Here is a 27561-nt window from a genome sequence, read left to right on the forward strand (position 1 = left end):
CTAAACCACCAACCAAAGAGGACACATGGACAGACCCATGGCTCCAGCTGCATAGGTAGCAGAGGATGGCCTTCTTGGGCACCAATGGGAGGAGAGGCCCTTGGACCTGCCAAGGCTGGACACCCCAGTGCAGGGGAATGTCAGGGTAGGGAGGCAGGAAGGGGTGGGTGGGTGGGTGGAGGAACACCCTCATAGAAGCAGGGAGAGAGAGGATGGGATAGGGGGTCTATGGACGGGGAAAGGGGATAACATTTGAAATGTGGGACATTGGCACTGCTGGGTTTTGGCAGGACCTGCAGTCTGCCACAGGTTGAAAGAATTCGGCTCAATTAAGGTTTTGGGTAGCTGTGTCTTATGACAAGGAATCTGAAAATATGAACAGCAACAACAATGAGGCTCCATGAACGCAGAATATAACATTTCCTTTTGGTGCCAAAGGACGTCATCCACCGACTGGAAGAATGAGTTGTCTTGGCATCAAGGCCTCCCACTGATCCCGTCAGTCCAGGACTAGCTTTGAGTTTGAAAGAGGGCCAGCTTCCCTTTTCTCATATCCCCAAAGACTATCTCGGCTCTGTTCCTTCCCAAAGATTGGTAGGCCAGCTGGAGCCAAGACCTGGCTGGTCTCACTCTGGACGTCCTGATGAAGTGGAGGGTGTCTCTAGGCTGCCATGGTTCATTTCTGCAACCCTCAAGGGCATTCACCAGTGTGGACAGGAAGGGCAGCCTGAGTAGATCACTTTTGAGGTCAGTGAAATTAGCCAGGCCTGTATCCCAGGGGCTGACTTTCAGGAGTGTCTCCTTATGTTGCTGGAGTTCCTCTGGTGTCAGGCAGAGGTGCTAACAGCTTAGGGGATCCGAGGGAATCCCTTCAGAGGCAGGACCCCATTCCCCCGAAGTAACATGAGGTTGGGGTGGATTCCCAAAGCCATACCAGGACCATCAGTACTCTCTCATAGTTGGGGCCTCATCTGGCTGTGGTCACTGTGTGTGTGGGCACGAATGTGTCACAGCACCCATGGGCAAATCAGAGAACTATTTGTAAGAGTCAGTTCTTTCCTTCTACCGCTCGGGGCCTGGATCTCACATTTAGCCAGCAGTGTGGGAGGAGGGCCGGAAGGAGATGGTTCAGGCCACTGTGTGCTGCGTGAAGCCAGCGGTTGGCGCCTGCTCCAGTCACACCGTCCATCTGTCTCTGTCCTCCACATGACATGCTCCCAGTCAGTTCTCCCTTCCTTCTGGAAACGCGGGATTTTGAACGCAGTGGAAACGGCAGTGAAGACATAGAGGGGGATAGTTCTTCACTCACAGGAAGACGGCGGCTTCATTTGAGTAATGGCCTTTGAGCTCCCAGTAACCTCTCATTGTATAGGCCTCTGGGATTTTTTGACACATAAAAATAACTTATTTTCCAAGTCTTTGGAGCTAGAATTTGCTGCTGTTGTTGTTGTTTTTGTTGTGGTTGGACATAAATGGAAGTCACACAATAAGTGAAAAAAGTTTCCTAATTTAGAGTTGCTTGAGAGACAGTTTAAATACCCCTCAATTTATCATCTGGACAGTTCCACACAGTAAGTGTCTGTTTTCCGGTTTCAGTGTACATTTGGATGGTGAGACCAGACTTGTGTCAGCCCCATATTAAAAGGCATAGGATATTATACTTTTAGATTTCTGTTGTCCTATATGCCTAGGTAGAGAAAGAGCTAAATAAACCAGAGAATTGGGCAGTCACTAAACCACAGAAGATTAGGCATGCATTAAAACTCTGCTCTTTGTAACCCTACTCAGGAAAAAAATATCCTTTTCTCTTTCTCCTCTCATCTCTACTTCCTTCCTCCCGCAACCCCTTCCTCCTCTCCTGTTTTTATTTCTCTTTCATTTTCTGTGGTACTGAGGAGAGCGCCCTGATCTGAGGCAGGTGTGTGCTAGGCAGGTGGTCCTCCATCGAGCCACACCCCTGGGCCCAGAAATGGCAATTTTCATCCCGGAACAAGACACAGAACTCATTTGATTATAATCAAATGTATGAAAGTAAAGACTGAGTGGAGCGCTCCTGGGAAAGGGTGTGGCGTCTGTGACGCTGCGCAGAGACACAGCGGTGGTGGGGGACTTAGAGGGACACTGTTTTCAGATGAGCTGAAATGGTTCTGAGTAAAAGAAGTCCGGCCACTTACTTCTCTCAGTGACTTCAGTGCCATCTCGCATGCTTTTCTTGGTCACATCCATCCCATAGCCACCTGCAGGAACAGAAGCCACTGCTTTTAGCAAGTCTAGTCCACACCTGACATACATGCATACATGCACACATACATGCACACACGCACGCACACAGAGTCAAGCTAATAAAAAACCTGTTTCCTAGCTTTCAACGGCTAACTATTGTGCATGACTTGTACAGACATCAGCCTCCACTCTGGCCATTGATTGTAACAGACAAAGCCCAATGATTCCCTTCTACGGTCTACCCCTTTTAGAATCTAGTGAGACAGCTTGCCTTCTGCTGAGCCTCCAAAGGCTTCCACAGCCCAGGTACCCCACCCTTTGTCTAACTGTAACATCCATGGTCTCCCAGGGTGATGAACGACTGGAGGGTGTGCTGTGAGGCACTGGGGGTTTTGACGAGTGCATGTTCGTGTGCCTTGCACTGTTCTCTGTTCCAGTCCTGGAGATGGCTCTGTGGATTAAATCCTTGTGAGACAAACATGGATCACCCAGGACCCTCAAAAAACCCAGACAGGTATGGTGGCTGCTTGTAATTCCAGCACTCGAGAAGCATGGGCAGAGGACAGGAGCTCCCCAGGACAAGATGGCTCACTAGATTAGCTAGAATTGACAAGCTCCTGGTTCAGCAAGGGACCTGGTCTTAATAAATATGGTGGGGAGTTGTGGAGGAAGACACCTGTTGTCAGCTTTAGGTTTCTACATGCACACACACACACACACACACACACACACACACACACATGCTCACACAGGCACACACACATGCTCACACAGGCACACACAGGCACACACACACACACATGCTCACACAGGCACACACACACATGCTCACACACACATGCTCACACAGGCACACACACACATGCTCACACAGGCACACACAGGCACACACACACACAGGAGCACACAGGCACATGCACTCACACACACAGGAGCACACACACACATACACACGCATGCACGCACACAGGCACACACACGCATACAGGCACATGCACGCATGCACACACACGCACATGCATGCATGCACACACACTTAAGCATCCCGTGTTCTAGGTGGACCTCTGTGAATATATGACTTCCACACTGCGCTAGGGTTTGAGTGTGAGAACAGTGCACACGTACACTTGCCTAGATCATTCTGGTTTGCAAAGTCTGAAATGTGCTCCTCATAACAGACTAGTCCCAGAGATTGACAAGCAGACACAAGCAGGACAATGCAAACCAACAGCTGTACTCTTGCCCTACTGTGGAAGGAAAAGGCTCTGGGCTGCTGTGTTCCTACGCACAGGTGGAACAGGTGGGGAAGACAAAGGGTGGTGGTGGTGGACTATGGGCTGAAGGCCCACACAGAGGAACGGACAGGAAGGATCCCCACTGAGCTCTTCTTGCCTGAGTGCTCAGTGTCAGCTTGTGGGAGGACTCCCTCACCACTTTTCCCTGTGGTCCTCCCCTTCTGCTCCCGGTCTCTTCCCCAGCTCTTTAGTGCATTGCTGTCCGCATTGTAGAACTGGAGCCATTTCTGCCCCTTCCTGAGCTCTCTCCTGCACTCTTCACTTGCTTTATGGCTTCCAGTCCCCTTACTGCTCTGGCACAGCGGTGAGTGGGCCCTACAACATGGTTTTTGTTGTTTCTTAAAATTTTGTGTATGGATATTTTGTCTGCCTGTGTATCTGTGCCCTGCGTGCATGCCTGGTGCCTGTGGAAGCCAGAAGAGGATCCTCTGAGATGGGAGTGACGGTTGTGAGATGCCATGTGGGTGCTGGGAATCAAACCTGGGCCCTTCTGGGAGAGCAGCCAGTGCCCTTAACTGATGAGCTGTCTTTCCAGTCCCACAACATGGTTTTTTGTTTGTTTATTTGTTTGTGCTGTGTGTGTGTGTGTGTGTGCATATGTGCACGCACGTGTGCACATGTGTTTGTACATTGAGGAGGAGCCATAAAGTTATTTTAATTTCTTTTAAGCTCAGAATGGAAATAAATACAGTCTGTTCTGGATTATATTTTCTTGGGAGGTTTTTTGTTTTGTTTGTAATGAAGGAAGGGACCCACAAAGGCAAAAGTGTCTCAGAGTCATCTATACAAGTCATAGTGTAGCCTGAGGTGACTTCCTTGCTGAGACTGTGACAAAATGAAAGCAGCTTGGGGAGCAGACTTGGAATAAGCTGAGACTGGCAAGAGTTAGCTTTAGGGCCTGGCTGAGTGTGCCACCTCCCTGTTCATTGGTGTCTCTTAAACCTCGCTCCAGACAAAGAATGCACCATCATGTAAAAAAAAATGTTAGCTGAATCCGAGATGCCTTCACAGGTATGCTTCCCGGAGCTAAGAGGAACAGCTCCATAAAACAGCTTAATAAGGGAGTCTAGCCTCATTAAAGGCAAGAGCTGGCTGGTGACCACGCCGGAAGACTGGCGGTGGTAGACTATAGAACGGCGCATGCCAGTCTGTGTGAGGATGGGTGTCCTCTTTGAGATCCTTAGTTTAAGAATTAATAGTGTCAGGACCGCTGCTTCAAACTAACCACGAGCCACGAACTAGGAGGCAACTGAGGAGATACACCAGTTCAGCACACTTGGGTGCTGGTTAGCGAGATCATTGGCTGTCTTGGATGGTACTTAATCAATAGGAAATTTACTCTGAGATAACTGTTTGTTTTAGTGTTGGAGTCTTTTAACTATACATGTGTCGTTTTTTGATATTTCCATGATACTGATGGGATTGGCTGACTCTCCTGGTAGCTATGAGGGCAGGTGGGTGTGAGCTTGGAGAAGTCCAGTCTCCCAGAGCTAACCCTGCCTGATTCTGCTGGATTTTCTGTATCCAGGACAATAACTGGCATGCCTAGGTCCTTCGTCTACTCCCCAAATTGTAATGACAAATATTCTGTTTCTATAGTTTCTTTAGCGAAAAGCCAGGGTTTCCCCAGCTTCCACAAGGCACAAAGCAATAGGTGCTTTGTGGCTTCCTAGGTTTCATGATTTTGAGTCATTTCTTAGCCCGAGTTCCTCAGGAGAAAGTGCACTGTGGGTAGAACCTGCCCCAGTGGGCACATTCCTCTTAGCATTCTGTCTTTCTAACGTTGGCTATGCTATAGCTGTGCATTTCTGGGTCCTGCCTGACTGTTGGAGATGGCAGGATTATTTTAAGTCAAAGAAGAGACTTGCTATGAGTTAATGATTTCATGGAGGATGACAGCTGCAGACAGGACCCTGGGGTAGGTTTGTTCCCCAGGACAGAGGTTTTTCCTCACAGGAATTCTGTCTGAATCATTCCAAGAACTTGTAGGGAGAAGAGAGTTCAGCCGGGTTCGTGCCCGAGCCTGCCGTTCCTGGCAGCCTTGTCCATTCTCTGGAATTCCCAAAGTACCACTTAATGGAAGCTTTGTCAACCAACACAATTCTTAACTTCCTAGAATTTTGGGGCTGCTTCATCCCTGACAAGAAGGAGTGGGTCGTTTAAGTTCTTAATTCCAAAGTTATACCAATTTCCATCTCTAATGTTTTCCTGACCTTCGTTTGTTTTTATTTACTTATGACAGGGTTTCATTTTGTAGCCCTGGCTGGCTGGAGCTTGCTGTGCCGTCCATGCTGGCTTTGAACTCATAGAGATCCGCCTGCTTCTACCTCCTGAGCGCTGGGATCAAAGACACGTGCGGCCACACCTGGCTCTCAGGGGTATTTTCAAGTGACATAGGCAATGTGCGTGTTATGATTAGGTGCAGGTACATGCAATGGTCTCGTCATGGTAAATGTTTCCATTCCTTAGACCCTTCTCAGAGTCTTGGTACCTACAAACCTTTCTTCCAGTCGTTTATGAAATACTTAACAAATCATCGGCGACTCTACGGCGCCCAACTCCATGCACCCAACTCCACCGCGCCCAACTCCACCGCGCCCTGTGCTGTGGAACAGGAGAACCAGTTCCCCGAGGTGTGTTTTGTCAGCTGTCAGGCAGCCTCTGTCTTTCCCATTCCCCTACATTTCTCAGCCTCTAGCGCGCACCCTTCTCAATCCTCGTATGAAGTCAACCTTTCTTAGCTTCCCATGAGTAAGAACATGCCTACCCTGTGTTCTTAACAACTGCTTCATACTTACTTCACGGCTAATGTTCTTTTTTTTAAGTATCCAACTGACCCCCATTCGACTTTCTTATGTCTGAAGACAAAATTTGGAGACAGTTTTCTACTTCGACTAGTAGTTTTTCCTTTACGTTTCTTTTCGAATGGTGTCAGATCCACTTGCCACAGCTCTGACAGGGCTATGGTCTGAGACATACAGATAAGGACCAAGCACGGTCAGTGCCAGCAACCCACGGCCTTGACCTTATCTTCTAAGGACACACAAACACCTGTTCTTGAGACAGGGAGAATAATGAAGATACATTTTTTAATTTCTAGCTTTTAGTCTTAGGAATAAAGGCTCCTATATTCTGCTAAAGAATCACAAGTATTTCTTTTTTTTTTTTTTAGCTTTTTGTTACCCCAATCTCTATAAACTGTAAATTTTGAAATAAAGTAACACTGAAATTGCTGGAGAATGAAAAACTCATGCCTTGGTCATTGACCTGACAGCACCCAGGAGCCAAGCAGGTTGAGGACCAGGGAAATCAGAGTCCTGGTGCTCACATCGTGGGTTTAATCTCAACATCCAGAGACAAGCTTGCTGCCTGCTACATTTGGTCACCTTAGAGTTTCATGACCACAGGTAAGACGTTGACTTGTAATTATGTCAGCTCTTTGGCCACTGTGGCTGCCATTGGTGGTGGCAAATAAGCCAAGCGCTGCTAACAGACCTCTTCCCATTGGTTACAATCTGTGTTTGGCAACCTGATCATACCCCCACCCCATCAAAGGAGCTTCCCTGCAGATTTAAAGTGGGCTTTTCACTGACTCTGACCCCAGTACACGCTGGTCTGATTTGCGTGGTATTTTGCAAGGTCTAAGAGCGAGGTAGAACCCCTAATTGTCTGAGGGCATCCAGGAGCAGATGGACAAGTATTGGGTTAGTTTCCACTCAGATCCGTGCCTCAGCTCCAAGAACACAGAGGGGGGAAGGAACAGGCCTAGTTTTCCAGAAAGCACCTGGAACAGCGTCAAACTTTAGACTGTGGAGTAACTGCTTCTAGGGAGAAGTGAGACGGCAAAGGCTTGCTTTGCTCCAAAAGTGAAGGGATAACGTGCCAGTTAGTTCAACTGTGGTCCAGTTAGACCTAAACTGATAAGTCTAAACTCATTTTTTGGGGGGGGGTGAAAGAGAAAGACCAAATTGGCCATCAAGGAGTGGAAGCATTGAAACACTTCTCTCTCTCTCTCTCTCTCTCTCTCTCTCTCTCTCTCTCTCTCTCTCTCCTCTCTCCCTTCCAGTTTGACTCTAGAAAGTTATACCATTCGAAGATTTCACTTTTTCTTAAATTAGGGGAGGTATAACAGGGTGAAGAGCCATGTCTATTAATCCCCCGTGCTTAATGTGACCCTTCCACAGCAGAGGCCTGGACAGCCACGGCTGTGCCTGGGAGGCCACCACTCACCTGCACTCCAGCTCCCCTGCTGAGCCATTCCACTGTCTAGTGGAAGAGAGAGAGGGTGAGACTGCCAGCAGGCGGGAGCAGTTTACTACGAGCCATTTTACAACACTGACAAGAGCGGAGGAAAGTCCTTGCGGGAGAGCCCACTGGCTCTCCACTGACCTTCTCTTTGCCTCCTCACATGGATCTTTCTTGGTATTCCTTAAAAAGCAACCAAATCTAAGCAGCGTGCACACATGCATGTATGATCAATAAACGGGTTCAGACAGAATACCAGACAGAATGCCAGGCACGAACTTCATCTTTTTTTCCCCAGTAAACATTTTACAATCGAAAGCAAGCCTCAACCCAAAATCTCAGAGGGAAAGGAGAGAGAGAGAGAGAGAGAGAGAGAGAGAGAGAGAGAGAGAGAGAGAGAGAGCGCTCAGTGTTCCTGCAACTCACCTGGCTTGGAGTCTGGAGGAACTGGAAAAAGCTTCAAGCAGACACCTTCTCTCTCTTTCTTCCTCAGATGCTTTTCTTCTAGAAGTTTGCCGTGGCACTATTTTTTTTTTTTATCCAGACCTAGTCAAGGTGTGTTAAAGCTGAGTGATCTTTCAAAAATGTTCGCTTCTTCTCTCCCTCCTGTTTCCTTCAGCGCTTTGCTTCAAAAACAAGTCCTGACAAAGGTGCGCCGTGGTTTGCAGCCTCACTCCACCCTTCCAATTATCTGACACTTGCTGGATTTAAAAAAAAAAATCTGCCTTCGGGAACCAAACTTTATAGACGGGCAGAAAATTTCCCCTGCCAGCTCAAGTAGGTTAACCATTTATAGACCCGAGGGAAAAGGGGAATGAAGGGCTGGCCCACGGGAAATACCCTTCACAACTCCTCCCTACCCTCACAGCTGAAAAATAACCATACCCTAGCGATTCCTAGAAATCCCCTCCCTTGGCAACATAGGGTTCCTGAATCCCAGCACCCGTGTGTCCAGTAACATCTCTGCTCACAGGGACCTGTGGCCAAGATACCTGAGCTCTGAGCTCTGGAAAGAACCATGGAGAATGTGTGTTCAAGATCTGGTTCTCCTATCTGTGCCTTTGACCTCTCTCTTCCAACCTGGCCAAGCCAGACCCCACGCACGAGGGTCAAACAGCGAACCGATGCATAGGTAAATCCCGAGAGGTTGAGTAGCTGGTGGAGTGACTGTTGCTCCTTTGAAGAGGTGACCTGATCTATGAGGGTGACCTAAAAGGAAGAAGATTGTCAGCAACGGGCATTCAGTCACCCATGTTGGAGAAGGATGCTCGAGAAAGGGTAGAGACCATCTTGTCCTCCAAACCAAGTGATCGCACAGCCCCTCATTTCTTCTTGGAAGGCTATCAGTCAGATTGGATCAGGTCTCCTTCCTAATGTCCCCGTTTTAAAATCAATCACTTATTTAAAGGCTTTTTATCCCAATACAGATACATTCAAGAGATGTTGGGGGCTAAGACTTTGCACATGACCTGGATGGGGGTCTGTGTCACAATTTGGTTGTCAAGAAAACAATATGTACGGTGACAAACTTAGGAATGGGGCTTTTTCTTTGAGAAAAAGCAGTTCTGGGGACTGTGAGCGAGGAACCATGAAAGTATACAAAATCTTGAGCAGGGCTAAGTAAGTGTCATTTACATTGCTCTGTGACGGAGGTGACAGAGGTGAGCGGAAGGTCTAGAGTATTGTAGAGCCTGGACAGAGAACAAGACTGCCAGAAGGCTCTGAGGTGGGACAGTCATAACGGTTGGAGGAGCAGGGATGAAGTCAGATTGTGTACAGACTCTATACAGACTGTGTACAGAGAGAAGGGCGGGGTGGCAGGCGAGGACCGGACGGCGAGGTTCTCTCTTCACACAAGGATTCAGGGGTCACGAAGGGCTTTGGTACCTGAAAAGTGTTCTTAAACTTCTAGTCTTTACAGGCACTTTCCAGGAGATTGGACTGTGGATCCTTGGGGAAGAACACCGGGGGCCCTAATCTAATTTCTCATGGGGCCTATTATACGCCAATTATTTTACACACATTCTCTTATACAATCCCTGTAGCAATTACTACATTTATTTATTCTCCCTCTCCCTCCCCCTCCTCCTCCCTCTCTCTCTGGGGATGTGCACACACCAAGGTTCACGTGTGGAGGTCAGAGCCAACTTTGGGCAGTCAGTTCTCCTTTCCCGTGGTTCCAGGGTTTGAATTGCAGCTCTCATGCTTGGCAGCGAGCATGTCCGTTCACAGAGCAGCTCACTGGTCTCCTCATTGTCATAGAAGAGAAAGGAGAAGTCCTGAGCTGGGAAATCTGACCAAAGGTTGCTTTATATCTCATAGATGGCTGAACCTCTGTTCCACTTGACCTCTGAACCCTTACACGTTGTTACATTTAAGTCTATTGATACTTATTTTGCGATAAGTTCTCATAATGTAGACTTGGTTTGTCTGAAACGTGCTTCGTAGACCAGGCTGGCCTGAAACTCCTACAGATCTACCTGTCTCTGTCTTCCAAGTGCTGGGATTAAAGTGGGCAGCATTGTGCCTGGCACACCCAGAGTTTCGAAAAGGAGGAAAATAGGCATTACCAACCAGATCAGACTGATCGCAAAGAATAAAAACTGAACTTCTGCAAAATAGTGTTTTTTCCCCAGTCAGCAGCACTATGACACTGGTGTGAGTTATGGATACTAAGAGTAGATAGAAACCTGTTCATTAAGACAACTGTCTAACCATGGCTACTGTATTAAACATGCCAAGCAACCATTGCATAAACACGTCCGGGTTTCCCACTTTCTGGATCCTATAGTATTACTGATATTCTCCACATCCCGTGGAAAATCGGGCCATTGAACTCTTTGGGCAGGGAATAAGCTTATGTGTATATATGAGGACACACGTTCCTACATATCTCTCTGTGTGTGTGTGTGTGTGTGTGTGTGTGTGTCTGTGATGCTTACAGATCCTACACTGGGCACTTTTGGGGGAGAAGGAAAAGAAAATTCAGTACTCACTCTCTACGTCTCCCGGCTTCATAGTTTACAGCTCTTGACAAAACTGTGTATGAGACTTACCTTGGTGCATGAGGAGAAAGAGGCTGTGTTCTGTGAAACTCTTGGTACTAGAAATGCTTTAGAATAACCAGAAAATGAAGGGATTCCTGTTGAAATGAGGAAGCAGAAGTAAATAAGACATCGGAGGGAAAGGGGTCTGTCTCTCCTGACTGCAACCAGAGCCACGTGAGTGAGCCACCTGTTGACTTTTTAAAAAGATGGGTTTATTTCCATTCTATGCACACGTGTGTTTTGCGTACATTAGGTGTGCCACATGCATGACATACCCTTTGAGGCCAGAAAATGGGCTTGGATCCCCTTAGAACTGGAGTTGTTGATGGCCATGAGACATTTTGTGGGTGCTGGGATCCAACCCCGGGTCCTCTACAGCAGCAGTAAGAGCTCTTAACCACCGATTCCCATAGCCTCACGCTGATTAATTTTTGATGGGCTGGGAGTCAAATCCAAGTTCCTTAAAAGGCATCCGGAAAAACAGTCCTATTTCTGAAATCATCTGATGACTTTAAAATAGGCCGAGGAGAAAGGACGCCTGCTCACATGTGGTGCAGGTAGGCAGCATGTGACCAGACTCCTTCCGGGCTGAGCAGGACCAGAACAGGTAGATTCTGCAGTCTGTGATGGGCACATTTCTGAAATATGACAGAGAACCCCAGGTTTGGTGGCCTGGGTTGAGGGCTTTTGCTAAGCACCTCTCAAATCTTCATGAACGCACACACTTTCCTTTACTTGTTTGTTCTTGATGACTCTGTCCTGCAGATGCCACCTCCTCTGTTTCCTCCCATAAAAGCATGTCAGCAGTGATGTCTATAGTGCTTTCAGACAAAGACCTTAAATCCCGGGGACTCATTTGCACACTGCTTCTAAGAGAAAATCATAAGTAAAGGGCATATACCCCAGCACTGGAGAGGCAGAGGAGGCGAATATCTGAGTTCGAGGCCAGCCTGGTCTACAGAGTTCCAAGACAGTCAGGGCTACACAGAGAATCCTTGTCTGGGGTGGAGGTGGGGGTTAGAAAAGTAAAAGACACCAAGAGGGAGCGGGGGGGGGGATAAAATAGTTTTAGATTTTTTTTGTATATATTTTGGGAAACCACTCCAATATTATATCTGATGATTCAACTCTTTTTTTGAATAGCAAATCCACTGATTTAAAAAGAACTAATTCACTAATTAAAAATAATACAAAAATTACTTCTGTTTTGCAATTGTTGCTACTAGGACTAGATGACAATCCGCCTCCCTGGACTTCCCTAACGACCATGGTTTCTGGGGAAGAGAATGTATCATCTATAAAGAATTATCAGGACATATGCTACAGTTTGTGGAGAAGCTTGGCTACCAGAAGGATGTGAGACGGTCACCAAGAACAGTCTCCCTTTCCATGTGGCTTGAGGTCAATGACAAGTCCTGAATTGTCTGTCCCCAGCTGTGCTCCTAGCTTCCTTTATTATAACAACAAATGACCTGGTTTCCTTTCTTCAGATTCCAACCTCAGATCTATTAATTCATGTATCCACCCTAACCTCACACATATTTGCTGGCCAACAGAGGAGAGCCTCCGCCTGCTGATCCTGCACCAGAAGCAAGTCGTTATAGCATGCGTGCACCAGCTGAGGTGGACTTCGGTTGTACAAATCTACTCATTACGCATACGGCACAGGGGAGACTATAAATGTCCAGAACTTTGGATAGTCCCGTAGGTTGGGATATCACTGGGTGGGTGTTAGAAGCTAAGGTTGAAAAAGAACCTCAAGTATGGGGTACAGAGGAAAAGAGTAGGGCTTAGGGAAAGGTGGTTCAGCATAGTGTGGGCACGGAGATTAAAGGGGTAGGCTAGTAGGCTTGGATGTGGCAGTCTGATCGTTCCAAAGGTGAGGGGGATTTCTGAAGGAGGAAATGGAGCGGCCAGCTCTCTGCTGAGGAATGAATGCCACTGATAGCACAGAGCGAGGCACAGCACAGTGGGACAAAGTATCCTATCGAGGCTTCAGGGAAATGGTGAAAGATAAAAGGAGGGGCCTGGGAGAGCACTCACTTGACAACACACCTGCCACTCAAACCTGAGGGTCCAATGGGAATCCAGATAAACAGCGGGGCACAGGCTCCTGCTTGTAATCCTGATTCTGTAATCCTGAGTCTATGGCTCACGCCTGTAATCCTAACGCTAAGAAGGCTGAACCAGGAGGATCCCTGGAGTTGGCTGGCAAACTAGTCTAGCTGAATAACTGAGGTGGAGGTTCAGAGAGAGGCTCGGTTTTAAACAGAGTGAAAGGCTAGAGCTGCCGTTCAGCAGGTCAAAGTGTCTGATGCACTGAATCTCATCTCTGGGAGTCACCTGATGGGAGGGAGGACAAAACTAACTTCCAGAAGTTGTCTGTGATTGTGTTCGTGAGTGCGTTCGTGTGTGTGTGTGTGTGTGTGTGTGTGTGTGTGTGTGTGTGTGTCGCGCGCGCACGCGACACACACACACACACACACACACACACACACACACACACACTTACAAAGGAGCTCAGTGTGGGAGGCAATAACAGTGAGGCTGGACAGACAATAGCACTTAGTGATGGCCTCTGGGCTGCAAGAGACACCCGACGCTGGGAGGATGCTGGGATTTTTCCAAGCCGACTGACTGAGACCGCCGACCACAACAATTTCCCTTCTCTGCCAAGTTACCTTCCTCAAGCCTAGCTGTGTTAGAGCTTCCCTTCCAGGGGGTATGAAAACAATAACGAGATTATTACCTTTGTTTCCAGTCCTTCTTTTGTTCATGCCCCATCACGTTGAAAATGGGAGAATTAAAAGTGGCTCATTTCTGCTTGAAGAACTTAGGAGCCAAGCAATAGAACAACACTAGAACATGTCACCTGTAGGGAACACATACTAGAACATGTCACCTATAGGGGACACATACTAGAACATGTCACCTATAGGGGACACATCTAAGTGGTCAGAAACCACCATATGCTATTTCTGACACATACCCTGTAAACACCCTGACATTTATTTCTAATTATTTAACGATCATGTTCTTGGAACAAAAGAGCTCAATCTACTCCAGAGAAATACATGATGTGTTCACCTTAGCAATTGCCTGCTTTTGCTATGGCCAGAGCCTGTCCCACTAAGGCCATGTGTTAGAAACTTAATCTCAGAGCAGTATTGAGAGGTGGGACCCTTCAGAGACCTTGCGGTCACAGGGGACCCGCCCTCATGAACAGATCGGGGCCACCTTTAGTTAACAGTTCCACCAGGAGTGAGCTCAGCCTTTCTCTTTTTCTCTTGCCCATGCGATGCGCTCTGTCATGTAAGGAGAAGGCTCTCACCAGGTCTGCTCCCCCAATCTTGGACTTCCACAGAGATCAATCCTTTTCTTTACAAAGTATCCAGTTTCTGGTATTCTGATACAGAAGCACAAAACAGATCTTGAAGACACCTTTTCTAACCTGATGAAAGATTTCTCTCATTGTTAGAGGGAGAAGGAAAAACATTTGTGTCTGCCACGATGGGGAGTCCTTGGTGGCCTAGAGCTCGGCAGCGTGCCTCTGCCCACCCTGGTGGAGTTAAACCTCTAGGGCAGACAACTCCTCCCCATGTTGTTTGCTTAGCAATGTCCCAGGAGCCTGTCAGAGCCTCAAGCTCAAAACAGGGGAAGATGTGCCCTCAGAACGGAGTTATCTTACTGAGTTGTTTGAAATGTGTGTTCCGCTTGATCCCTATTGGGGAACAAGAAATAAAAACAGTTCGACAAAACGGCAGGAAGCTACTTGACAGCTGGATTAATTTCCAGATTTTTATGCTTTTAGGCCAAAAAGCTGAAAAGCCTGAGTCAGGTGGTGATCACTCCTTTGTGCTGCAGGCCATGATTCAAGAGCTGGGCCTGCCCTTCACAGACATGTTCACACAAAGACTCTCTTCATTAACACAAAGGCCGCACCCTATTATCTATCCTGTGGTTGCCAGTATATTCCCCACGGGTATGTCTCCAGCGCATTCACTCAGGCTGAGCATCAGGTCTCAGTGCCAGACACACCCGTCAACTCCACATGCTAATGGTTAATAACACTCATCTAAAAGTTCCCGAACTAATCACACCAGTGGTCTCCGACTTTGAGGACCCCGGTGCTTTAGCGGGCCGTGGTGAGGTGCTACTCAGCTGTTGACATTCAGGAAAATCCACCCTTCGTGATGTTTGGGGAGTTTGCTTATGTGCTTGGTTTTGTTGCTGGGGACTGGGCCCGGCCTTTACCTGCTCTACCACTGAGCTATACAAGCTTAGGCCCTAGGGATTTTAGCAAATGCTCGTCCGGAGTAACTAACCACCGTGGCATTTAAGATGCACAGAATTCCCTTACAACCTCAACTTCACTTCTGTTCCACTTTAGTCCTGTCTCCAGCCCCTGACAGCCAAGGATCTGGTTCTAGTCTCTCTCTGACTTTGCCTTTTCCCGACTGTCATTTACATGGGCGAAGCAGTGTATCATCTTTCCTGTCAGTATCCGAGGTCTGTCCATGTTGTGGGCTGACTTTGCACGGAGTGATCTCCCACTGCTTGGCATACGTTTTTAATTCACGTTCTTAAAGCGATGGACGTTGGATTGTATCAGTTGTCTTGGGATACGTACCTTGAAGTGTAATGGTGGGCCAGGTAAATACATATTTAGCTTCATAAGACATAACAGAATTTTGTGCTGTACTACTGGGGTTCAGTAAACGATACCTCAAATTGTGGTACTTTGATGTTTTTACATGCTGAACTAGAAAAAAATATAATCTTAGAATCAAGGTCCTTGACCCCCCCCATTGCCCTCCCCCATCTCCTATTAGGGCAGCTTTGGTGGGGAAATGGTACTTCGTCATGTATCATGCCCTCCAGATTGAACCAAAAGGACTTGCTAGCTTTCTGTTTCCGTCTTAAGGTTCCACTTACAGAAAAAGAGGCCATGAAGTGCAACCTGACCTTTGGGGACTATGTCACAGGACAGTGCCTATTCCCCGGGCTCATTCACATCCCAAGGGGCCCATTTGCTCCCCGATAATGATTTACCACCTTTCTGAATCATCTATATGCCCACACGTCCTTTCCCCTGTGATGAGATTATTACACATGGGGCTCTGACTGGCTTCATGTGTAATCACACTGCGGTGACTCACTCCTCTGCAAGCTAGGACATCTGCGTATCTTTTCTCCCGTTGATTTATTGTGTTGTTCCAGCAAACCTTCCGAGGGCAAACCGAACGCTTTCCCTGCACCCCCACAGCACTCTTTCTTCTCCCAGGAGCAATGTAAGAGAATTCTAGTGTCCCGCATCCTTGTCAGCTCTTGGTATTATCTGGTTGATTTTAGCCATTCCAGTGATTGTGGAGTGGCGTTTTGTTATTGTTTTAGTTTATAGTTCTGTAGTTGAGTAGATGCGGACCATCTTTCCATAAGATTGTTTGCTGTTCACATATGTTCCCTGGTGAGTCTTTGTAAGGGTTTTTGTTTTGTTTGTTTGTTTGTTTTTTGAGACAGGGTCTCTCTGTGTGGCCCTGGCTGTCCTGGAACTCACTCCCAGGCCAAGTTGGCCTCAACTCAGAGATTAAAGGTGTGTGCCACCACCACTCAGCAAGAGATTTTGTCTATTTAGAAACTGGCTTGCTCTAGTGTTGTTGAAATTTTATACTTCTTTATACATTCTGCATATACATTCCTCATCAAATATCTAGTTTTCCTTGTCTATGCTTGCTGTTCTCCTAACGGGGTTTTCTGAAAACATGGACTAGATTTTTTTCCTACAATGAATTCTACCATTGTCATGATATATAAGAAATTAACAAAGTTCATGAGATTTTTTTTTCTGATATGTTTTCTTACAGAAGTGTTATCATTTTCGGCTTCAAAGAACCATTCTGAGGACTTCCATGTATGAATCAGCATTCTTTGTCTCCTTTCATCATTTTCCTCAGATCAGGCCTTGCTGGATACTTGGGCTAAACTTTCTGTTTCTGTGACAGAATGCAGAATTAAGTGAGAAGCTGTCATCTTGACTTCAAGCATAGCAGCTACTCTTGTATGTCTGGTTTGCCGGGAGACCATACCTCACGATGGCGGAGGGGGATAGTAGGACAAAGTTGAAATCATGGCAGCCCAGAAGCACACAGAGTCTTCACTGGTGAACTCTTTCCTTTCCTTCCTTTGAGCTCATCTGGGCCCCTGGTCAATGGGATAATGCCATTCAGATTCAGGGCGGGGCTTCTCACCACGGTCAATCCTCTTTGGAAATGGCCCCCATCCAGAGATACGTTTATTGATCTCCTAAGCCTCTCAGTCAACGATCAAAATTAACCATCTAAGTTTAGCCCTTGTAAATTTAATACCTAATTACGCCCCCTTAAATTGTAACATTTCACCCTGGACCTAAAATCTTCTCATCTTCTAATGCAAAATTCATTCTATCTCTCAGATCCCTCACTGGCTTAACTCCAGGGTCGAGCAGACTCTCCTCTGAGACACAAAGCAAACATTTACCTTGAGTTCCTGTAAACCTCAAAAAGAAATACAAAGACCAGTACAGCATACAATGGCACAGAGTAAACATTTCCATTTCAAAGAACAGGAGACCAGCAAGAAAAGTATCCAATGCAAAACCAAAACCTGGCTTGGTTCAGCAGTCAGCAGTCGCTAACCGCTAACCGCTGGGTGGGGCTGGGGCGGAGAGACCGCCATTGGCCATTGGCGGGTCGGTTGTTGTTTTTTTAAACTACTCGCTACACTTTCCTTCGAAATCTAAGTGGAAGCCTCCATGACCTTGTAACGTTGTGACCTTGGAACGTTGTGTTTTGCCTACAAATCCAGAATGGAGTTGATTGGTGCCAGGGTTTGCTACTACCTTGAGGAGTAGCCAGGCCCTTTGGGTCCAGGACTGCAGCAGCTTCCCAGTACTTAGACGGAGAAGCCTGGAAAACAAGTGGCCCTGAAACTTCTTCTCAAAGCAAATTCTTTCCAGTGAATCAAAACTTCATGGCTTTGAGCCTGTGATAGGTCGGGGTCCAGCCTTCTTCTGAGATGCTCTGACAGCATCTTTGCTGTTGATCCAGTGGAGAGATCATGGCTTCTATTTAATGAACCTAATCTCTTTGACAGCCACACTCTCCTTGGCCTCGACTTCACACATCTCCCCCTCCAAACCATTGCCCTCGTTAGTGTCAACAATTCTTACTGTGAACTCGGGTAAATAAATACCCACGCCACAGCCGAGAATGCCGAGATGCCTCCAAATTCCTTCCACCAGTTTAATTAGTCCAGCACCTTTAAACTCAACCTCCCACAAAGTGTCAGAGCACAGATAAAATGTAGACAAGTCCTTTCCTTAATGTAACACAAACAACTCTAGTCCTAATGGAGTCTGCATTGCCATCTGAAGCCTCAGGAGCACGGTGTAAATTTCCATGGGCATTGTGATCTTTTGAGTTCTTCCTAGAATTGACTGTTAGGCCACTTACTTAGCAGTCTAGGTTCCCCTTAGGCAACATTTCCAAAAATCCAGAATTCCTCCAGCAAATTCCTTCTAAGCTGCCCTTTAGGTTGTCGCAGGGGTGACCTACTTCTGTTATGAATTTTCTGTGCTAATCTGACTTTCTGTGGCTGTAGGCCATAGAGCTGAGGAGCAACTTAGAGGAAGATGGGTTTATCTCTGCTCATGTTTTGGAGGGTTTCGGTCTGTTAGTTTTCTGGGTTTGTTCGAGGACACTGTATATCATGGCAGTAGGGCATGGTGGGAAGAGTCATTACTGCCTGGTACACAGCAGCCAGGAACAGGGAGTGGGAGGAGACAGAAAGACTCACACAGAGAGATGGAGCTCACATTTCAATATTTTCCCCCTAGTTAGCCCTTCTAGAAATGTTTACGTAGACACCTCCAGAGAAGTACTTTACTGATGCCCAAGGCCCTCTCAATCCAATCAAGTTGGCAATCTTGATTAGATATCAGTAGCCCAGGCTGGTCTTGAACTCATAACCTTCCTTAGCCTTAACAACACTGAGGCAGGAAATGCTTAGAATAAGCATTACAATGTCATGCCCAGATTGCACCCAGATGTGGGGACAGAGAACTCAGCATTTGAATAATACAAGGATGATCTTTACAGGATACACAGTAACATTATGCCTTTATGTCTTCTTAGAAACCGTTAGCCTTCCTCAAAAGCCCATGTCAGACTTCTCTTCCTACACCTTAGCTAAGAAATGGGTTGTGCTTATTTCTAAGCCCTTCGCTAATAAGGACAATGGATGAAGAATAACAGTTTGGATGACACAATGAAGAGGCAGCAGCCTCATCCGTGTCCCCTGTGATACTGAATATTCTCAGTCTGTAAGAATGCTGTGCACATAACGCTGCTGTGTTTCCCACGTCTGTGTCTCCCAGGTACCCTGAAAATTCTGGATTAACTCTTCTTTCTAGGAACAAAGTCTATTAACACCCAGGACACCATTAATTATTTATATTCTTGTATGGAGGGAAGAATGAAATGAACAGTTCTGCAATGCTGGAGATGTTCTAACACCAGAGCATAAATTATACAACAGAGCCTTAGTGACAAAGACAAAGATAAAAAAGATACAATGGGGGAAAAAACCTCATTATAAAGCAAGTGGTATTAACTTCAGTATAAATATTTATAATACTCTCATGTAATTTGTAAGTGCATCCTCAATAAGGTTCAAGTAGTTATTAGTAAAGGCAGGCCTGGTGGCTCACGCCTGTAATTCCAGGATTTGGGAAGAAGAGGAAAGAGAATTGAAGTTCAACGTCCCCTTTGGCTGTTTAATGAGTTCAAGGCCACCCTAAGCTTCATAAGACCCTGTCTCAAACAAAGCAAAGCAAAATAAAACAAACTGATTAGTAATATATTGTCACAATGTAAATTATGAAATTTAAATGGGTGATTCTGGAGGCAAGGAAACAATTTTAACTGGAAACCAGGGTGAGCCTGGGCACTGCTGGGAAGAGGCATCCCGGTTGATGGCAGCCACACTGACATCCTGCAGAGAAGCCTTCGCACCAGCACTCAAGGCTGTTTGCTTTGTTCAGTGACACTGCAGATATAAAGCAATGCTTTTGTCACAGAAACAGAAAAAGGACATCGAGAAGACTTTTCCTTCAAGGGAGTAAAAATGCTCCAATATGCTCTTTGAATTTCCAGTTTTCATTTGTTTTTTTAATTTATTTTTATTTTTATTTTTTGGATCTTAATCTTCCACTTTATTTTTATAAATATTATTTTTATTGGATTTTTTTATTTACATTTCAAATGTTATTCCCTTTCCAGGTTTCCTGTCCATAAGCCCCATATCCCTTTCCCTTCCCCTTCTTCTATAAGGGTGTTCCCCTCCCCATCCACTCCCCCCTTCCCACCCCCCTGACATTCCCTTACACTGGGACTCCAACCTTGGCAGGACCAAGGGCTTCTCCTTTCTTTGGTGCCCAACAAGGCCATCCTCTGCTACCTATGCAGTTGGAGCCCAGGGTCAGTCCATGTATAGTCTTTGGGTAGTGGTTTCGTCCCGAGAAACTTTGGTTGGTTGGCATTGTTGTTCTTATGGGGTTGCCAGCCCCTTCAGCTCTTTCAATCCTTTTTCTAATTCCTCCAATAGGGCTCCTGTTCTCAGGTCAATGGGTTGCTGCTAGCATTCACCTCTGTATTTGACATGATCTGGCTGTGTCTCTCAGGAGACATCTATATCCTGTTCCTGTCAGCATGCACTTCTTAGCTTCATCAATCTTATCTAGTTTTGGTAGCTGTGTGTGTATATATATATATATATATATATATATATATATATATATATATATATATATATATGTGTGTGTGTGTGTGTGTGTTGTGTGTGTATATATATGTATATATATATATGGGCCACATGTGGGGCAGGCTCTGAATGGCCATTCTTCAGTTTCTGCTCCAAATTTTGCCTCCATATCCCCTCCTCTAAATATTTTTGTTCCTCCTTTTAAGAAGGAGTAAAGCATACACACTTTGGTCGTCCTTCTTCTTGAAGTTCATGTGGTCTGTACTCAACAGTAAAAGAACTTCTGGGGGAATCACCATCCCTGACCTCAAGCAGTATTACAGAGCAATAGCGATAAAAACTGTATGGTATTGGTACAGAGACAGGCAGGTAGATCAGTGGAACAGAATTGAAGACCCAGAAATGAACCCACACACCTATGGGCACTTGATTTTTGACAAAGGAGCCAAAACCATCAAATGGAAAAAAGATAGCATTTTCAGCAAATGGTGCTGGTTCAACTGGAGGTCAACATGTAGAAGAATGCAGGTCAATCCATGCTTATCACCCTGTACAAAGCTTAAGTCCAAGTGGATCAAGGACCTCCACATCAAACCAGATACACTCAAACTAATAGAAGAAAAAGTGGGGAAGAGTCTCGATCACATGGGCACAGGGGGAAATTTTCCTGAACAAAACACCAATGGCTTATTCTCTAAGATCAAGAATCGACAAATGGGGGGTTGGGGATTTAGCTCAGTGGTAGAGCGCTTGCCTAGGAAGCGCAAGGCCCTGGGTTCGATCCCCAGCTCCGAAAAAAAGAACCAAAAAAAAAAAATCGACAAATGGGACCTCATAAAACTGCAAAGCTTCTGTAAGGCAAAGGACACTGTCATTAGGACAAAACGGCAACCAATAGATTGGGAAAAGATCTTTACCAATCCTACATCTAATAGAGGGCTAATAACCAAAATATACAAAGAACTCAAGAAGTTAGACACCAGAGAGCCAAATAACCCTATTAAAAATGGGGTACAGAGCTAAACAAAGAATTCTCAGCCAAGGAAGATTGAATGGCCAAGAAGCACCTAAAGAAATGCTCAACATCCTTAGTCATCAGGGAAATGCAGTTTTCATTTGTGTAGGTCGGGGAGGGGGGAGGCTGGCTCTTTGTCAGCCGGTGGGACCGTTTTGGGATAAAAGGACACAAAGGAGTGGCTGGTGGAAGGCCTGAGTCTGTTTTGATGCTCAAAGACATGGAGTTGGAGAGGTGTCCTGTGGGAGGTTATTTCCAACTCCAAGGTCTGACTAATCAAGGTCAAAGGGATTTCAACATAAAAACTGGGAAGTGTTTCTAAAGCAGAAAATAATTTCATAAGTTCTCATAAGATAGGCTACATGGCCTACAGCAATGAAGTACTTATATGATGGTAAAAAAAAAAAAGGTTTGAGAGAAGATCTTGGTATATAACCCAAGCTGGTCTTGAACCCACAATCCTCCTGCTTCAGTCTCTAGAGCCTTAGGATTATGTGTTGGTCAGATTTTGTAAACTTGATACAAACTAGAGACTCCTGGGCAGAGGGAACCTGAGCTGGGGTTGATTGGCCCATGGGGCATTTTCTTGATTAATGATTGGTGTGGGAGGGCCTAGCCCTCTGGAAGGGGTGACACCCCTGGGTTGTTTAAGAAATCAGGCTGAACAAGATGTGGGGAAGAGAACCAGTAAACTCCCTTATGACCTCTGCTACAGTTCCCTGACTTGACCTCTCTCAGTGATCTGGACTGGTAAACCAATTAACCCTTTCCTTTCCACGTTTCTTATGATCATGGTGTTTATCACAGCAATAGAACAAAGACGAGGTCAGATTACATACAAACAAGCACCACCATAGAGCTGTACCCCCTAGAAATTCATGCTCACTAGAAAAGGTCTGGGGGAACCTAACCTTGTCCTTAGGAACTGAGGCAGCAGCTAGGCACTCTTCATTGCTTTGAGAGCTGCTGAGAGGGTTGGTTTTGTACTAAGCTGCGTGTTACTTTATTGTAAATACTCTATAATGTTTTGCGTTTTCTTCTGAAAATGAGCAAAATCAATGAGCGGGACCCTTGGATGGCAGTAGATAGACCCTTTATCCCTGGCAGACCTGAGCTGCATACCCTCTTTACTACTAACTGGATGGATGTCTTATTTGTCATTGTTGCTGGCTAATTTGGACACTTTACACACTCCTGATAGCTGCGGCTGAAGACATGGTTCAGTCCTAATTTCCTCCAGACAGCCTACACTAGCTTTAGAAAGCAGTGTTCCAAGCACGTCAACTCTTGACAGACTCCAGGTCTCTGTGCCCATTTTCCCCAAAGCCAAAGAGAAAACACTTCCCGTAGTGGCCCACAGAAGGCTTATGATTGGTGCAAGCACACTATTTCATTTGCATGAAAGACTGCTGGGATTGGTGGCAACACTTTAACCCCACCCACTCCTGATCATATGACCGGGCTGTTCAGCCTACTTTTCCAGTCAGCGGGGAGAGCACTTCCTGCCTCATCATCTGGTGGTGCAGCATTCAGTCCACGAAAGCCTTCAACGTGGATTTTCTTTGTCTCCTTTTGATTTTTATCCTAAGTAGAGAGGGATGAGATGAAAATACTGCGGGAAACTGCTGAGCAGTAGAAATACAATGGCAGCAGCAGTGGTAGCAAGTGGACAACTCCAGACAATGGCTCGGGGCAAAGCTGGTAGAAAGAAGCAAAGACTGGCAGAGGGAGATAAAGTCTGGTAGGCGAACAAAGGAGGCTGTGAGAGCTAAAGATGGGACTTGTGATACCAAGGTTCATGAGCTGTAACACTCAGACCAAGCACCGCAACATACAAGGCTCAAGAGCTGTAACATGGGCTGCTGTTATGAACTGTGGATTCCAGTATCCATAACTTAGGAACTTTGGCACTAGCGGGTACCAAGAGCTACTGCTGTTAACTGCTTCAAGTCTAGGATGTGTTAGCTACTGAATACTAGGCCACTGATGATCAAAGCTTAGAGCAATAAGCCTGGGCATTTAGAAACACAAGTCTTTGCCCTACAGCCTGGAGCCATGAGCCGCTAGTTCTCAGTAACTGTAAGCTTTTGAGTCTGCTGGTCTAGCTCATAAGCTCTTGGCATTGAAGGACCCTAGCCTGCCAACGTTAGAAGAGCTATTCCTCTTCTAACAGAGTATCTTGTATCGAGTAGAGCAAAAAGGCTTCAGCCAGCTGATTGGTAAAGCTGACCTTATTGAGGTTGGCAGACTTATCCTTCCCCAGGCTTGTTCCTGGTCCTGCAACATGTATGGAAAGAAATGTAATGAGGTTATTGGGTATTTGACAAAATCTCCATTATGTGAAGTCTCAAGAGGACTTAAAGTAGCCATGGATTTATTTTTTTTTATTTTTTTTTACATAAAGAATCAGACTATTCTCCAGCCAAAAGATCAATATGCACCAAAGCAAAGAAAACTAACATCAGAAGAGCTGCCATTCATAGGCAAGGCCAGCTTCAGAGTTTAAGGTCACAGTGAAGGCCTATGGAGACCATCCTGGCTGGTCGGCCCCATGAAGAAGAATGGCTGACATTTCCCACTCCTCTACATGGAGTAGATCTGACCACTTCCATTGTTCATCCTCAAGACCTTCCCATACACTTACATCCTGGCTTCTGACACATTCATAGTCCTTAAGCCCCAAGAGAAATGTTTTTAGTTTCATCTTTCCCTGGATTGCTAATTACAGGCATCACACATTTGCTATCCAATACAAATTTCTCTCCCAAGGATGTCTGATTAGCATTTCCGATTTGCCCTACCCACCTTTATGGATGTCTTACTGACAGTCAATGTCAACATGCTGAACATGGGACCCACGGATTCTCTCACTCCCGTCAATGGTGCTCCCGCTCTTGCAGTCATCTGTGTACCTGCAGGACCTGTGCACAGAACTCACTGAAAGAATTATTGGGAGTGGGAGTAAGGGGAGGAGAAAGGAAAGAATATGGAGAGATACAGTGACATTAGGTAGAGTGTGGAGAGATACAGTGGCATTAGGAAAAATATAGAGAGATACAGTGACATTAGGTACAGTATGAAGAGAGAGTGACATTAGGAAGAGTGTGGAGAAATACAGTGACATTAGGAAAAATATGAAGAGATACACAGTGATATTAGGAAGAGTGTGGAGAGATACAGTGACATTAGCCAGGAGGTGCTGGCAGGCATCTTTAATCCCCTGCACCAGAGGAGTAGAGGCAGATGTTAGAGGCCAGCCTAATATACAGAGCGTGTTCCAGCACAGCCAGGGCCACATAAAAGTCACAAAATCAAGCTGGAGTGGGGCTGGGGAAGGTGAGAATGAGGAGAAGGGAGTTGACTAGGAAGGAAAGAAGGGCATTTTAGGTTGGAGATCCCCAAATTTGAAGGGGCGGGTGAATTCAAGAGCCTTCCCAAAGGAGACCTAGGACACATGTTCACCTCCTTTACTTCCTTTCTGGTATTTTTCTTCAACTTCATCCAGTAAGTTAGACTTTAGTGGGTGTGGTGGGACAAAGGGCTTGAAGGCATGCTTCCTGCACACAGGCATCAGGAACTGAGTTAATTTCCACTGTGGAGTGTGAGTTTGTGTAACAGTTGTTGTGAGCAGAAAGTGTGACCAGGCCCTTGTTTCCAACCTGTCAAGTTCTTTTCTTGACTTTAGGGGTGGAACCCAGGGCCTCCCACAAATCAGGCAGGAGTGGCACCACTGATCTACACCCTGCCGCAGCCTCCTGCTTCAGATCATGATTAGAAGTGAAGACTGGCTTTCCCACGGGGACCATCCCCCTTTTTGCTGTAGGAAGGTAAAGAAACAAGCTCCTGCTTGCCTTTTGGGTCCTGGAGGTTTTACTACCGTGTAACTGATTGTTATGTTTGCTTAGGCGCTCCGTTGCCAACGCATTTAAAGTTTGATGCGCTAATCTCTTTGAATGATGACAGGTCAGAACTGTAACCTCGAGACATTTTCAGGTAAAGGCAAGACACAGGCACTCCTTGATTTTGTTTGTGGGAAGTCTGTTCTAGCCCACAGGGAACCAGGGCCATCACCGTGAAGGAATTGGAAAAGCCAGAGAACTACTGAGATCTGGTAGTTTTGAGGGGTGCTTAGAACTATGGGCAGAACCTTTTTGGGAGAAGTGATTTTAAGTACTTGTTTGTAAGCGGGGCTTAGAGGACCCTCTGGTGTGTAAGCCAGCATAAGCAGGCATTATCCCTAAGACAGCGGTGCTCATTTGCTCTGTGTTGATCCACTCACTAGCTTTCTGGGACTGCTGGATTTTTTTTCTCTTTCCAACTGGATGTGGTTAGTAAAATGCAACAGGAGAGGATGCTTCCAACTGGAATCTGTAGTCCAGAGGGACGGAAGTGCCCCTCTTCCCCTTTCGTCTCCTCCTTTCCCCATTTTTCCATATAAAACGGTAGGAGTATTTGTAGAAATAAACTTTACACCGTGGAGAACTCATCACGAGTTTTCTATAGATTTTAAATATGATGAATATTGAAAACACAACTCTGTTATCTACAGGCACAATTCTAGAAAATTGTGCAACAATGTAGGTTGGGGCTCGGTCTAACCCAGAGAATTGTTCTAGAAAGAAAAACCCCGGAAGGTTTTCATGGTCAAGAATCATTTTCATGTAAGAACAACCTATTTATTCATCAGGTTTTCCATTACTAATTCATTCATTCTGTGTATTTCATTCAATATAAGCCATTTCTTTCTAGGTATCCCAGGCTGGCTTTGAACTCATCAACCCTCTTGCCTCTGCCTTCTAAGGGCTGGGATTACACACATGTGCTACCACATCTGGCAATAAATCCATTCTCAATAAAACAATTTGCAAAAGCATCCAATAAACAGAGTGAACACATGGCTTGTTTTAATTCTTCTTATTATTTTATTTAGGATTAAGTTTTTAGACCCCACATCTCACTATGTAGCCCAGGCTAGATCAAAAATCACAGAGATCTGCCTGCTTCTGCCTCCTGACTGCTGGGACTAAAGGTATTTACCATTATGTCCAGTAGGGCTTCTTTTTTTGACCAGGTCCCAATAGCATAAAAATTCTATAAATCCACAGATGAGCATTCTGATCCCCTCATTTATTTGTGTAGCCAGGGGCCCTTCAGACAGAGAAGAGATTTGACTTGGTCAGAGTGGGGGTTTCCACTTCTCTTAAACCTGCAGGTTATGGCAAACTGTTGGGTAACTGTATTTTCAGAAAAGAAGGGCTGTTCTATATATTTTCTATGTTGAAATAAAACTTGCCACCTGCTGGATGGAATCACTAATAAGAACATAGATGAATGATACAGAAGAGAGAGTCCTGTGAGCTTCAGGAGGAAGAGTTGGAGAAAACAGAGTTAACGTGAGCGAAGCATTCACGTCTGTTTTGCCATAATGAAATTCAGCGTTCACGCACACTGCCTACTTGTACATCTCGGAAGAACCATGGGGGAAAGTCCTTATCATAGTGATTGCAGGTGTAAAAACAGGCGTTTGAATGATCGATGATTTTATTTTCTTAGTGTTTTTAGTTATCCCCCTATAATTTTTTGTTTTAATAATAATTAAAACCAAGCCTCCCATAGATCTAGTCCTTCCCAATGCTTTGACGTAAGATAAAGTCAATGCTATTACTGAACGCAGCTCAAAGTTTTTGTGATGGATTTCCAACATGGTGAACTGGATGATTACAGGAGGCTAAGTAACTTCTGTATATTCAGTTTAAAATATTGGTAAACTCATCTCGTAGCAACTTTGGACTGCTCCTTTCCCCTTGAAGTAAGGATGGTGTCCCAAGTTGCTATTTCTAATAACTAAAAAGTGAGCTAGTTACTCTCTGGCCAGTGCTTAGGGTGAACATGTCCAACAAAGTGCTCTTAAGGACCAAAATGTTGTCTTAGAATTTCC

At 45.7% G+C, this 27561-nt stretch overlaps 1 protein-coding gene and 1 long non-coding RNA gene across 12 annotated transcripts in view; one reads left to right on the forward strand and one right to left on the reverse strand.

The window, feature by feature from the left end:
* Col17a1 (collagen type XVII alpha 1 chain) overlaps positions 1–8399 on the reverse strand; it is a 46084-nt gene extending 37685 nt beyond the window's left edge. For both annotated transcript variants that reach the window (NM_001415841.1, NM_001415840.1), the window contains 2 exon segments: positions 2175–2237; positions 8190–8399. In NM_001415841.1, the coding sequence (NP_001402770.1) occupies positions 2175–2226 (52 nt within the window). In that variant the 5' untranslated portion in view covers positions 2227–2237; positions 8190–8399.
* Positions 1–27561, forward strand: part of LOC147997145 (uncharacterized) — a 61223-nt gene that overhangs the window by 15435 nt on the left and 18227 nt on the right. The window contains exons 3-7 of one of the 10 annotated variants that reach the window (XR_015653503.1): positions 5988–6151; positions 6691–6925; positions 16675–16721; positions 16813–16970; positions 17262–19680. The exons of 2 other annotated variants lie outside the window; for them this stretch is intronic. This is a non-coding gene — a long non-coding RNA (uncharacterized LOC147997145). Of the gene's footprint in view, positions 1–5760; positions 6152–6690; positions 6926–16674; positions 16722–16812; positions 16971–17261; positions 19703–27561 lie in introns of those variants that run through there. 7 more of the 10 variants (XR_015653505.1, XR_015653507.1, XR_015653504.1 and 4 more) reach the window with 7 other exon arrangements.

Source organism: Rattus norvegicus, chromosome 1, assembly GCF_021556685.1.
Source record: "Rattus norvegicus strain SHRSP/BbbUtx chromosome 1, alternate assembly SHRSP_T2T, whole genome shotgun sequence".
Taxonomy (NCBI): domain Eukaryota; kingdom Metazoa; phylum Chordata; class Mammalia; order Rodentia; family Muridae; genus Rattus; species Rattus norvegicus.